This window comes from Varanus komodoensis, unplaced genomic scaffold (assembly GCF_004798865.1).
Source record: "Varanus komodoensis strain SLA01 unplaced genomic scaffold, ASM479886v1 scaffold11, whole genome shotgun sequence".
Classification (NCBI taxonomy): Eukaryota; Metazoa; Chordata; class Lepidosauria; order Squamata; family Varanidae; genus Varanus; species Varanus komodoensis.
The window spans coordinates 4,512,858-4,526,719 of record NW_025335317.1 but is presented as its reverse complement, the minus strand read 5'-3'; the positions used below and the strand labels follow the sequence as shown (position 1 = coordinate 4,526,719).

General features: G+C 45.9%; 1 protein-coding gene across 1 annotated transcript in view; it reads left to right on the top strand.

Annotated features, from left to right (window-relative positions):
* POLR3A (RNA polymerase III subunit A) overlaps positions 1–13,862 on the top strand; it is a 40,470-nt gene that overhangs the window by 9,128 nt on the left and 17,480 nt on the right. The window contains exons 10-21 of the mRNA XM_044420280.1: positions 643–784; positions 2,206–2,346; positions 2,759–2,828; positions 3,414–3,541; positions 4,089–4,227; positions 6,422–6,586; positions 7,287–7,459; positions 7,973–8,084; positions 8,633–8,751; positions 9,822–9,959; positions 11,034–11,204; positions 11,573–11,686. Coding sequence (XP_044276215.1) covers positions 643–784; positions 2,206–2,346; positions 2,759–2,828; positions 3,414–3,541; positions 4,089–4,227; positions 6,422–6,586; positions 7,287–7,459; positions 7,973–8,084; positions 8,633–8,751; positions 9,822–9,959; positions 11,034–11,204; positions 11,573–11,686 — 1,612 coding nt within the window. The remainder of the gene's footprint in view (positions 1–642; positions 785–2,205; positions 2,347–2,758; positions 2,829–3,413; positions 3,542–4,088; positions 4,228–6,421; positions 6,587–7,286; positions 7,460–7,972; positions 8,085–8,632; positions 8,752–9,821; positions 9,960–11,033; positions 11,205–11,572; positions 11,687–13,862) is intronic.

The window sequence follows — 13,862 nt, the reverse complement described above, 5'->3', positions numbered from 1 at the left end:
CCCCGCTTTGTTAACAGGAGAGAATGGCTCTTCGGACGGAGGGCAGGTATGTGTCAAAGCACTGGGCATTCGACTAGCCTTCCCAACTGGTGCCCTCCAGGTGCCTTGGACAAGAACTGCTGTTCCTAGCCATCGCCCCTGCTGCCTGGGCAGGGTGAGCATTTGCATTCAAAACACCTGAAAGGCACCAGGTTGGTGACAGCTGATCCAGAGGCGAGTATTTTTTTTTCTTCAAAGTGTGCTTTATTTATATAAAAAGCCTTAAGAGTTTTGGGATTTCTTGACCCTGGTAAATTACTGGGAGTTTTTCTAAAAGTCCCATGTGCATGACATCAGTAGCTGGACTGTGGAAGGGAACTGCATATACAATGTCCATTTGCACAGTCTGGTCCTCTCTGCCTGGAGCGAAGCAAAGAACTGTAACTTTATGAGCTGCTTTCATGCTCTAAAATGGAATGGAAAAGCCATCAGTTATTATATTATTTTGCCAGAGAATCAGTGATGAGGTTGAGCAGTCCTGTGAAGGCACAAGTATAGTTCTAAATGGATAGGCTCTTTGTTAGAAAGGGCTAACAATAATTTCCTTTGAGATTTTGCCTTTCCCTTGCTAGGTTTTCTTTCTCTTTCTCCATTCCCTTGCAGGTTTTTGAAATACGGAAACCGTGAGAAGATGGCCCAGGAGCTAAAATATGGGGACATTGTTGAGAGGCACCTCATCGATGGGGACATAGTCCTGTTCAACCGGCAGCCTTCCTTGCACAAGCTCAGCATCATGGCTCACATAGTAAGACTTCCCAGGGAGCTTGTCCATTCCTTGATTCGCGAGACTCTCCTGCCCAGTTTGGGTGGCTATTCCACAGGTTCCGTAGCATGATTAGAAGCTTCTGGGGGCTGTGAGTACACTCGGTAACCAGAGACTCTCTCATAGCCTCCAGCACAAAACAGCTGCAGTGGGAGGCATGGTAAAGCACAGGTAGCCTGCCCAAAAGACCATGTATGAGGCAGCGCTGGAGGCTGAGCCCTAACAAACTCCTCTGGAGCTGATTTTCAGGACTAACAAAACACTGTTTCACAGTGGCCTTAGCTGCCAGTAAGTGTGTGTGTATTTTGGCAGGCACCAAAAAAGACAGTACATTGGTACCCATGGACACCGCATTTTGCACTGCTGTTCTCTGCTGTGTGACTACCTACCATTGGCCCAGACAAGTCTAAACAGGACAGTAGCCAAGTTGGCAATGACACTGACTTGGAGCTTAGTTTCTTGCTCTGTTCAGAGAAGAAGAGTTCTTCTCATGGAAGGCCCCCTCTGTGCAACTCTCCTTCTGTAAAAAGAGCAGAAGTCAGGCCCCACCTGTGTTCACGTGAACGAACGAAATTGCAATGATGGCATTATGTATGCATTCACTTTATACAGCTACACAGCTCACAAAAACCCAGTAAATATGCGCCGCTTTAGCACATCCACAGCTTCACCTGCTGATGATGAGAAGGAATGTTTGAACTGTGTGTTGTCACTGCAAACCCCCAGATGACCCCACTTAGGGATTTCATGTAGATGTTGAATTGCACTGGGGACAGAACAGACCCGTGAGGAACTCCATGCTGGAGAATCGGGAATATGCCTGATTAAAACTGGAGGAATATTTGCAGCTGTATGAAGTACATTTGTGCTGCTTCAGACTGCAGAGAAGAGAGAAGCGATTTCTTTAAATGTGTCTCAGGTTTAAAAATGCATGCTCCAAAAACAGCCTCCTGCATGTATAAAATTAGTGCAGGGGGTTCAGTGGCATCCATCCCATCCCGCTGTGCATGGCTCTTCTGATATTCTTATGTTCTTAAGTGGTACACTATATTCTTACACCTCAGTCTGCAGCATGTGAAGGAAGATCCAAGATAGTGCGTACACTAACTGTTCACTAGACTTTTCCTGCACCAAGCACCGTGCAGCGCATATGAGCCCAGATATCTTAATGGCACCACATCTCAGCTGCCTAGCAGCTGGGTAAGGTTTTGGCATATGGTGCTACAAATCTTGAAGTACCAATAAGAAGATGTCATCTCAAGCCTCTGTCGGTGTCTGGAACAATTGAAAAAAGGTTGCCATTTGACACAAAGAGGAATGCATCCCCAAAAATAGAGATGACATACTCTGAAATCCTGGGATGTCTTGTTTGATTTCTTTTCTTGATTCGTAATGTTCTTCAGGCGAGAGTGAAACCCCACCGGACTTTCAGATTCAATGAATGTGTCTGTACACCGTACAATGCTGATTTTGATGGTGACGAGATGAATCTTCATCTTCCTCAAACTGAAGAAGCAAAAGCTGAAGCCCTTGTTTTAATGGGGGTGAGCAAGCCACTTTTTCCACCACTTACTGATGCAAGGGGCGCATCGGGGGCTGCTGCTTAGTCTCCTCTGCTGACTGTAATCTTCAAGAATTGCCCATCGTGGCATCGAGCTGGGTCTGTGCTTTGGCGTGGCCTTTTGCAACGCGTTCACCTTTCAGCTTTCTGAGCAGAGGAGGCAGCATTGGGAGAGTATCACAGCGGATTGTAGGAAGAAGTGCGTTAATAGGTCATCATGCTCGATGTAGTTGAAAATTGCCTTTGTGGCATATGTGAATTAGGAGAGAAGAAACCTCCTTGCCTTACAGCTTGTTACAGCAAAAATGCGGTCACTACCTATAATAATAGCGAAGAGTCGTGTTAGGAAACCAGCTACTGTACTGATTGACTGTAAAATATTTTCCTTCATCTAGACAAAAGCAAATTTGGTGACACCAAGAAATGGAGAGCCCCTTATTGCTGCGATTCAGGATTTCCTTACAGGTTTGTATCTGAATTCATTTTACTCTCTCTCTCTCTGTGCATATTTGCGTGTGTGTGTGAGAGAGAGAGAGACGGAGACAGAGTCAGACAGATTGACTTTTTCAAAGGACTTCTTCTGTATGGTGATGGTAGGTCATCTTTGGCCTGGAACTTCCTTGGAACTATTCCTCCTAAAACAAGAAAAAAGTTGTGTCATAGATGAGGTTCTTCTACACCTGAGTAGCAGATGGGGCAGACCGTGGCTGCTTGAATGTTCATTACAGGTGTGATGGGATCAATGTTTGCCTAGGATGAGCACTATATGGACTGCAGGACTGTGTCAACCATAGAATGAAGATCTGACCTTAAAAGTGATTGCTTCTGGTACATTCTTGTGGTCTCTCAAGGGAACGTGCCCAAACCGGTTGATCCATTTGCCTCCTTGTTCTGATTTCCTTCCATTTATCTTCTAAAGTGCAACTGTGAAGAACTGATTTTTGTTAAACAGATGTGTAAGGTACATAATATTTCATTATGTACTGCTTTCACAGCTGGTGTGCTGTATGTGTTCTTCAGTACCTCTTCTCTTACACGTGTTCATTTTAGGTGCCTATCTCCTCACACTGAAAGACACTTTCTTTGACCGAGCGAAAGCCTGTCAGATTATCGCGTCTATCCTGGTTGGCAAGGATGAAAAAATTAAAGTTCATCTTCCACCTCCGGCAATTCTGAAGGTATGAGGTGTGTCAGGCAGACTGAAAGAATGCTTGAAATTAGTCACTAATAACTTTTTTTTCCCTGTTGTATGGATGTGGAACAGAGTAGATCTTACCGGCTGAGTTCAGACCATGCGACACAGGAACCCACACTCGGGTCCAGTGTGACTTGTCATGGTGCCATGATTTTGGGGTATCGTGTTGTCTGAACCCAGCTGAGATAAAAGCAGTGTCTTATTAACCACAAACCACTGTGCTTTGTTGTTCTACTGTGGATACATTGCTCCTTCTGCCCAAATAAATGGAAGGGATTAGAAGAGTGGGTGGGAGTTCTTAGAGCAGGAGTGGACAATCTCAGGTCCTCCAGACCTTGCAGGCTGGCAGCTCCTGTCATCCCTCACCAGTGAGAGTTGCTCTCCAACAACATCTGGAGGGCCACGTTGCTCCTCCCTTCCTGACAGTAAAGCCCAATATTGTACGTTCGAACTTCCTAGCTTTGGTTGTGACTGCTCTGCTTGTGTTCATAGGCCTCTCCCCCCACCCCTCTCTCTGCGTTCTCTTTCAGCCTGTGACCCTATGGACAGGGAAACAGGTCTTCAGTATCATCCTAAAGCCCAGTGATAGTTGTCCGGTCAAGGCCAATCTCCGAACCAAGGGCAAGCAGTACTGTGGCAAGGGAGAAGACCTGTGCAGCAACGATTCCTGTAAGTGGAGGCGGCTCTTTGGGCAGTCGCAGTCTTGGCACCAGTAATGTTTAGCATCCTGATTTGCTCATGGGGGTTATTAAGCGTGTTGTTGACGTGGCAGTCTTGTTATAAAAGTGCAGGCATCTTCAAAGAACCTTTTGAAGTGGTAGTTTTATTTTGGACAGATTGAGAATTAGGAGAGGCTGTCTCTGAAGGAGAAAGAGGATACAGACTTCTATCAAATTTGGAATTCTTTTTATTATTGGCTAGAGAAATGGGACTATTCATAGACTTAAATATGTTTATGGATTACCATATAAAAAAAAAGTACGGGGGGCTGACCCAGTAGGTCTGATGTTTCTGATGATAGATGATTTTAGTTTCTTGTTTTGTAGTTAGTCAAAAATAGCAATAAAACTTACTTTAAAAAAAAGAATTAGGAGAGGTAAAGGAAAGTATGCTAGTGTACATAACTGATGGAATTTACTGCTGCAAAGACAGGGTGCTGGCATTTGGCTTGGGTGGCTGTAAAAGGAGGCTAGCACAATCAATGGAAGATGGGTCAGTGACAAGCGATTGGTCATGGGAGACGACTGGAACATGCAGGCTCAGAAACAGGATACTTCTGATGGCTAGATTTGGTTGACCCTTCCAGGATGAACTGGCTACCCACTGTTGGAAACACAGCATTGGGCAATATGCACCTTTTGTCTGACTCAACAGGTGTGCTCCACCTTTTTACAGTCCCTTTAAATAAATCCCAGTCGAAAAGGCAGGTTCTTTCCCCAAAGAGTTTACTGTCTAAATTGTGAGAGAAGGGAAGGAAACAAAAGAGGGGGGTGGCATGCCTCATCTTTGATTTCTTCTCAAGATCAGTGCTAGGCCACAGGCTTCATGGTAGATGAAAAAAGGGAACTTGGGGAAATCTGGGCAGTATTTTATTTATTTATTATTTATTTAAAACATTTCTATGCCGCCCCCATCACAACCAAGCCTCGGGGTGGCTCACAGTATATGAAAGTGTTCAGCAAAACAGCTTTCTGGATGTGGAAGGCCCATTGAAACTCTTTCTGGACATGGAAAACTAGGTGGTACCTAGTTTTCATGCACTGCTGTGCGCATGGAATGTGCCAGACTTCCTCCTTAAAAATCTCTAGGGCTGCAAAATATAGCTTTTCCCAAGCAGTTCCCCATTTTCCTCCTCAGTCTGAATCAAACTTTCAAATGCCTGCCCAAATTATTTTATGAACAAGAATGGAGTTTAAATAAGAAGTTAAACAAACCTTTGCTGCTTACAGCATGTGGTCCTGGAAGAGAGTCTTGGTTACTTTTGGTTGCACAAAATACCTATGAAGTTCTGGCTGAAATACGCCTTACTGCCAAAAGCAGATGGACCCAAGTATGGTGTGGATACCTGTAGGTCAAGGTTGCTTGTTGCTGAGGCGGAAACTCCTGTGAAGGATGCCATAGACCCCAGGCAGAAAGATGCTTTCGTCTTGCAGATGCATCTTGAATAAAGAGACAGCCCTGTCCTCCTTGTCTATTAAATTAGCAAAGCTAAATTTAGTTGTGCAGTCCTGGACATCACAGAACAAGCAGAGAGCTCTTTCTGCACTAGAGGACCATAACTTTAAATGCAGTCCAACAAGGATCCCACTTTCTAAGTGCAATTATTTTTTCTCTTTGATTTATCCTCTGTATTTACTGTTGTAATTTGGATAGATCATTAAACATTCCCATGGTCTGTGGTCATGATTGAGAACTTGATGCTGCTGATAATAACCTGATGGACTTAGGTGGTCACAAAATAAGGAAAAGCATTTGCATTTCCCCCCATCTTATGCCTGGAGTTCCTGTGCTTTCCACGGCCTTGTTTTTTGGGCTGTATTGGAGCATTGGTCTACTAGGAGGTTAAGGAGGTCATTCAGTTGCGCAAGTGGCGCCACCACGAAAAATCCCTTCCATAGGACACTAGCATATCCAGGGTTCTCCTAACCATAACTGTCCCATGTATGACAGCTTACACGGAAAGACCCTATGGGTAGTGGGATGGCATCTCAATTAAATGAATAAATAAATAAATACGTGAGATGGCAGGTCCTACAGGGGAACTTTCTATCCTGCACATCCCTTCCTGCAGGAAGGAGAGAGAGCTAGAGCCAGTGTTGTTTGGCGAGGCTCATTTGCCATCATGAGCAGCTCTGTCTTTCAGATGTCACAATCCACAACAGCGAGCTGATGACTGGCAGCATGGACAAGGGGACCTTGGGGTCTGGATCCAAGAATAACATCTTCTACATTTTACTGCGAGACTGGGGTCAAGTGGAAGCGGCGGATGCCATGTCCCGACTAGCCAGGCTTGCTCCGGTCTACCTTTGTAAGTGCTGGAAAAACAGCAGTCCCGTTCGCAATCGCCTCCTTCATGTACCCTGAGGAGTATACACTGCCCAGGACATCAACACTCTAAAAGAAAATTTAAAACGCAAAAGTTCATTGCCACTCAGGATTGAAATATGAGATAGTTGTTATTCATTCCTAGTAATTCCAGTACATTCCTGTAACAAATCTATAATTACATTCTCTGTGGCACCAATAACAGGTATACTGTTATATGTATATTATCCAAAAAGGAATGAAGAGGGCATGCAGTAAACAGAGACCACCAGTGTGGCGTCGTGGTTAAGAGCCTGGGACTGGGACTCCGTCAATCTGGGTTCTAGGCCCCGCTCGGCCATGGAGCCAAGTGGGTGACTTTGGGACAGGCACAGCCGCTCAGCCCAGCCTACCTCACAGGGTTGTTGTGGGGATAAGGTTGAGAGCACCAGGAGGCAAAGGATGCAAGGCACTTTGAGGTTTTGGTAAGGAAAAAGGTGGGCTATACGTCTAATTAATTAATTAATTAAATGCAGCAGAGCCCAGCAAGTCAATGTACTGAAAATGAATTTAAGCTAGGTTTGTTAATTACAGAAAAAATAATTATTTCTACTTTTGCAACCAGGGTTAGATTCTTATCACCGGAACATAATCTCAGGTATGGCTTTCCACCCATCCAGTTGATGTTTTTGCCTTTTGTTTAGCGAATCGTGGATTTTCAATTGGAATTGGTGACGTAACACCTGGACAGGGGCTGCTGAAGGCAAAACATGAACTTTTGAATGCCGGCTATAAGAAATGCGATGAGTACATCGAGGCTCTGAAGACTGGCAAGCTGCAGCAACAGCCAGGCTGTACCGCAGAGGAGACACTAGAGGTGTGTGCAGTGCCATCGGAAGAGGGTATTGTGAGCAATGAGTCTGTGGCACCCAGAGGTGAGGTTGTGCATCAGTGGCTGCTTGGCATTTTGAAAGGGTGTCAGCCCTGCAAGGGGCGAACGTGGCCATTAAGGTTCTCACTTGGCAGAGTGTTATCCTGTGATGGAGCCACTGGAAATGAGCTCTCGCTTTCCCATCCAGAGAAGTTCAACAGATTTTCTTCCCAGCCTGCAGAAGACTGTGCCTAAAGAAAGATGCAGAGTTGGGTTTAGGCACCTCTGCTTTCCCTGCCCCTCCACCAGAACAAGCACAGTGGCTGTTTTGGGTTTGGAAAACAGGCCTTGCCTCCCTGATCAAGCAGCACATGTATGGACTTCTTTCCCAGGAGAACTGTCCAGCACAACCTTGGCTTTGTGGTTGGAATCCTAGGGATGCAAGGGCAGCTTTGCAGAGTATGCTGCCAAGGGGACTATCTGTTACTCTCCATTATTAATTGCTAGTCTTCCTCCCAGGCGCTGATTCTGAAAGAGCTGTCTGTGATCAGAGACCATGCTGGCAGTGCCTGCCTTAGGGAACTAGACAAGAGCAACAGCCCTCTCATTATGGCGCTTTGCGGTTCAAAAGGTAAGGTTATTGGCACTTCGGTTAATGAGCTGTTGCCATCAGATAAGGTGTCCATTTCTTTGCCTAGAACGCCAAACGTTAACAAAGCTGTGAAGAGCACACGTGTTGTCTTCATTTTACATTGTGCTGCTCAGCTCGCTTTCCATTCAGTACTCTGTAGTGGCCCCAGTGTGGTGGACACTTGTGTATACGTGGAGTGGGCATTTTGTCATCTTTTGCCCCTCGCAAGTCTTACCACGCAATGGTACATTGCAACCGGTCATTCCCCATGAACTATCTAATCTGTGAAGGATTCCATTTCGAAAGTCTCAATTTCCTTTTTGAATTGGCAATGGGTTCCCAATGGTTTTGCACGGATTCCTCATGAATGCAAACCCCATATCATTCACGAATGGCATGCCAGTTCTCCACAGTGTCCTTTGAAAGTTGGCAGGCAGAGCCTACAATAGGAGAAACCCCTAACAGCAAGTTGCAGTGAGAGAAGAGATAAGGATAGACTTACCTTTTGGCTGTCTGTGTTTGATGGCGGCACTTTCTTTCCCTTGTAGGCTCCTTCATTAACATCTCCCAGATGATTGCTTGTGTGGGACAGCAGGCTATCAGTGGGTCACGTGTGCCCGATGGATTTGAGAACCGGTCGCTGCCTCATTTTGAGAAGCATTCCAAGGTAACGAGTGTTTCATTTCAGCAGAGCTGGAGTGAATTGCAGTATGTGCAGAGCTGGGCGTGAATGTAACGTGGAGCAAAGATGGTTCTCCTGGTGTGGCACGGTGGCTGAGAATGAGTAGTCTGACTTCCCCATCTGTGCAGTGAGAATGGCACCACTGACCTACTCCATAGGGTTGCTGTCAGAACTGCAACATCTGAGGCTCAGCAGATCAATCTGAATGCAGAAGATGAGCCTGTTTCTTTAGACCACATTGTAGCACGTAGGAGTCTTACTTCCTAGGCGCATGATCAGCAGGCTGCCAGGGCTGTGGTCTTTCTCATCCGAATGTGAGAAGCTCTGCGGATCGACTGAAGACTTGCCTAGTCCTGCATTCTGTTTGCACGGGGCCAGATGCCCAGCAGGAGCTACATGCACCAGGCCTTGGGCTTCCTGAGAATCCACCAGGAAGTAGAGGATTAAGTTAGCTTGGGATAAGGAAGAAATGAGTAAGTACTGGCCTTAAATATTGGGAACAGGCCTATGGTTACAGGGTCAGGAGAAGACTTGCAGTTTATTAGGCTGCTGCTTCAGCAAGAGCCTCTGTGATCAGCCCAGCTGAGCTGTATTGGAAATCAGTATTGTTTTGCTTTCGCCACATTTGTTGTGTGTAAAGGTTAATCATGTCGTTGCCTCTTCTCCTCCCTGATACTAGTAGAGCTCGTGCTCACACATTTTCCCCTCTGTGGCCCAGCATTTTATCTTTATATGGCACTTCCTGAAGAATCCATAAGGCAGAGCCACTCTGGCGAGGCTGCTGGCTTACAAACCCTGCATGCAGCGAGTGTTCTGACCATGCCTGCGTTCCTGCTTTCGTGTTCACCCTTTCTTCCTGAGGGTACAGGCAGTGCGCGTGAGGTTGTGTAGTTGAGATGCAGTGCCTGGCCCAGAATCAGCCTGCCCATTTAATGACTGGGGATTTGCACCTGCCTCTCCCCAGTCTTAACCGCGCATTCTGACCCATTCAGCACACTGGTTGCGAATGCAGTTCTTGAAGTGCAGCATATTTCAGAAGACTTTCTTTCTCGCAGCTTCCTGCAGCGAAAGGTTTTGTTGCCAACAGCTTCTATTCTGGCTTGACACCCACTGAATTTTTCTTCCACACCATGGCTGGTCGTGAAGGCCTTGTTGATACAGCTGTAAAAACAGCCGAAACGGGATATATGCAGGTAATGGGGGGGCACTTAACCTGTGGGTTAGTACAAACATTGTGTAGCAGAAATCATGAACAGTGATTCTCCATTAAATTAAAAGTTTGCTGTTTGTGTTTAGAAAATAACTAGCATTCTCTTCCCACTATTGCCCCCACCTTGCTCTAGTTCCAGTTTTGAGGGTGGCGAGAGGAGAAATACGAAATGGAAGAACCATTAGACTCATGTTAGGGTAGAGGGGGAAATGGTGGCTCTTCCATTTACTTCTTAATAATATTTCTAGCATGAAGAGGGCAGCCATGCAAAGCAGTAGAAATGTATTCTACTGTCAGGCGATATTCACCAATGCTTGCCGTGTGTGGGCTATTGGTGTCCTGAAGGAAAGAGACCATTTCACAGACTGGTTCTGCCTGGTCTCTTCCTTTGTTTCAGCCAACCAGCCTAGTGGCCATTTTCAGGCCTGCATGAGGCTGTTTCATATGAGTTCTCACTGTCTTCTCCTAAAAGTCGCTTGGGAAAGGAGCTGAGAGGGCTAAACTTCTCCAGAAAATTCTTTTCCCCCTTATTCTGAAGTCATTATACTTCAAAATCTATCTCTGTTCCATGTTATCCCCTTCTAGAGACCACCACTGCTTGCAAATGTGGCATGTGGTGCATTTCACAGCGAAGCTAATCAAACATGCACTGGGACCTTGATAGAGATTTGTCTCCCGATTTACCAAGCTGGTAGAAGCCCATCCGTATTGCTCTTGCCATCTTTAGGTTTGCAGCATCGGTGAAGTGTTTGGAATGTTCACTTGAAAGACACAAATTGAGGGATGCTTTTGTCATTATATTTCCTGGTCTGCTCTGGAATGCTTCCCATTGGTTGTATCATGCACTGCAGATCAAATTCATGCCGTCATTTCCAGCCATGTATGGGCCCTCACAGTGCCGCTGTGCAAACGAATACACACCTCCTTGGATATCCCATTGTAGGAATTACTCACGGAGGTCATGCAGTGAATGTGTGGTTTGGCCAGGGTCCACGTTTCATAAGGCTTTGCAGACTGCATAAATATAAAGATCCTAAGGAGGTTATTTCCCCAACAGAGACGATTGGTCAAGTCTCTAGAAGATCTGTGCTCACAATACGACTTGACTGTCAGGAGTTCGACTGGTGACATCATCCAGTTCATTTATGGCGGCGATGGTTTAGATCCTGCAGCCATGGAAGGGAAAGATGAACCTCTGGAGTTCAAGCGGGTCCTGGATAACATCAGGGTAGGTATAGGGTCCCGCCTCCAACTGGTAGCACTTTCAGTATGTTCTAAGAGACCTGAAGGAAATCCTGACCTTGGTTTTCCTTGCAGTCATTATTTTGCCATCTGCAGATTAAATGTGCCACTGAATTCTCGATCCAACAGAGCTGGATCTGTGACAGTGCTCTTAAAGATCCTGCACTGTTTTTAAGACTACGGTAAAGAACTTGTCTAATGGTGAAGACTGTTTTTAAGACTGTGCTACCTGTGGATCCCTTTTTGCCATAAAGTGTAGCAGTCATAAGACATGGGCTGACATATTGAATTGTCTGAAGAAATGAAATGCAAAATGCTTGTGTAATTTACTGGTACGCTTCTTCCTTGCTTAAGGCTGTGTATCCAAGCAGAAGTGAGCCAGCGCTTAGCAAAAACGAATTGGTGCTAACTGCTGAATCCATCATGAAGAAGAGTGAATTCCTTTGCTGCCAGGACAGCTTCCTACAGGTGATGCCATTGCTTAGATTCCCTTTTCACAAAATCCTGCTTCCTTCATAAAAAGAACGATCATTCTCACAACACAAAAACTCTTCTATGTGATTTGCACCATCTCAGTCATTTAACAGGCAGATTTTGAAGTAAAACAGATTCTCCCCTCACTGGTGCACTAACTGCTGGGGAATTGCTTATATTTGCCAATTTAGCACTGATAAGGTTCTCAGATCATCATTTTTGCGGCCGTATAATCCTTTAAGGATAAGCCAACATTCTGTTACTTTAGTGTTTATATCTAGCGTATTGTTGATGCACAAGAGAAGAGGGTTGCTTTAAAGACTGTGCCTGTTGTGCTTTGTATTTAGGAATATTGGGTTTATTTCAATAACAGCAAAAAATTACTTTGTTTTCCCTGTCCATTGCTGAAGGCCTTAACTGAAACAGGTTATGCCAGGTATAATGAGGTAATTGCAGCATGTTGTGTTTGTGCTGTGTGTAGTCCTTTAAAATGGTGGTGCTGCTGAACAAGAACCCTTTGTAGTCCCTGGCTGAGCTGTTCATTTAGGTGGAGCTCGGTTCACGCAGTGCGGGTGTGCACACTTCCTCTTAACCACACAGATTGCCCGTGCGGGTTCAGTGCTTCATGCCAGCATCTTGTTCCCTTTCCATATCCAGAGAGCAGCCTCAGCGCATGGGACGGCTCTTCCTTCTGGTCAAAAGGATAGTTTAATTTCATTAGGAGAAAGGGCTGCCCAACCCAGGCTTTTAATGCCAGTTCTGCCCTATTCTGACCCTGTATGATGGGACATCAGTGCTTCATGAAACCTAGCCTTACTCTCAGTTTCCTAGTTGTTGAAATCCTGACCTTGGCTTTTAATGACTTGTTCTTCTAATTATTTAGCCATGAGAGCATGCCCTGAAGTTGACCAAATTGCCTAAGACAGGTTAATCACATCTGCAAGACTGTAGAATCTGGGGAATTTTTTTTAAAACTTGGAATAGCCATCAAACCTGGAGGATTTCAGGGAAATCAAACCCATCTCAGCTTTGCCAGGGATATTTGGGGCCATTCTGGACTCCAGAGGCTGAAGACATGTCTGTGAAAGAGGTGAAATCATTCTAGAAACATATCCCAAATTGGTAGTGACCTCCACAGACTTGAGCACTGTTGCCCACCCACCAGAGACTCCCCACATTTGCTTGCAGCCACATGTGCTGCCTGCACAAGACACCCCCTTTCAGTTTCACTTATGCCCGGTGGCCTCGTCAGATGCTCCTTGATTCTACAACAGGGACCACGTGGTGCTGGGCACCCGCTGCTCCAGAGGAGGATGGCTCTGTGACCCACTGGAGAAAGCTCCCTTACTGCACAACAGTGGCTCAGTTGCCTAGGAGCGAGCATAGATGCTTCATGGTGTCAGATGACTGATAGGAGAGCCCCAAGAGGTGATGCGCAAGGCTTATCACCTAGCTCCTGAGGTCGTGGGTCACTGGTTCAATCCAGCCAGTGGCTTGGACCAGGTTTCGGGCTCAGCCACCGCAGAAATCCCTCTTGGCTTCCAGTATCAGCGGGCGGGATGCACATACATCTCTCGGTCAGCGCGCTTTCCAGCCAGGTCCTCCTGAGACAGCTAAATGGACGGAATGTTGGTGGGCATCCTATTGTGAGACCACTCTGTGTGATTCCATTAGCCTTTGTGGGCAGAGAGCTTGTTGGCTCTGGTGAGGTGATCCAAGGAGAAGGCAGTACCAGACACGGAGATGTGTGCTTTTCAAGAGGGCAGTTTCCCTTTTGCATGATTCTCACCTTTCCTGACCCATAAAAGCAGGAGTAGGGAATGAAGTCTCAGAAGTTGAGGCTCTCCTCTTTGCCACCCACTGAGTAACAGCTCCAGTAAGCATATAAACAGAGCAGAGGTGAACAGCAATTGCCACCCTGGTGCTCTGCTTTGTTCTTTATATGTTTCCCAGTGTTGATCACTTTGTGCAGTGGTTAACTTAAATTGAGGCAAATAATGACGTCTTTTTCTCCAACCCTGACTGCTTGAGTTCCCTCCCCTCCCCTGCCCTTTAAATGATCTCTCAGCTGTTGCTTTTGGATTGCTCTTACCTACCTAACTGCCTTTTAGTAATGCAAGTAGCAGAAGATTTCACATGGCATAAACATGGCATGAGTGTGTATTGCCTG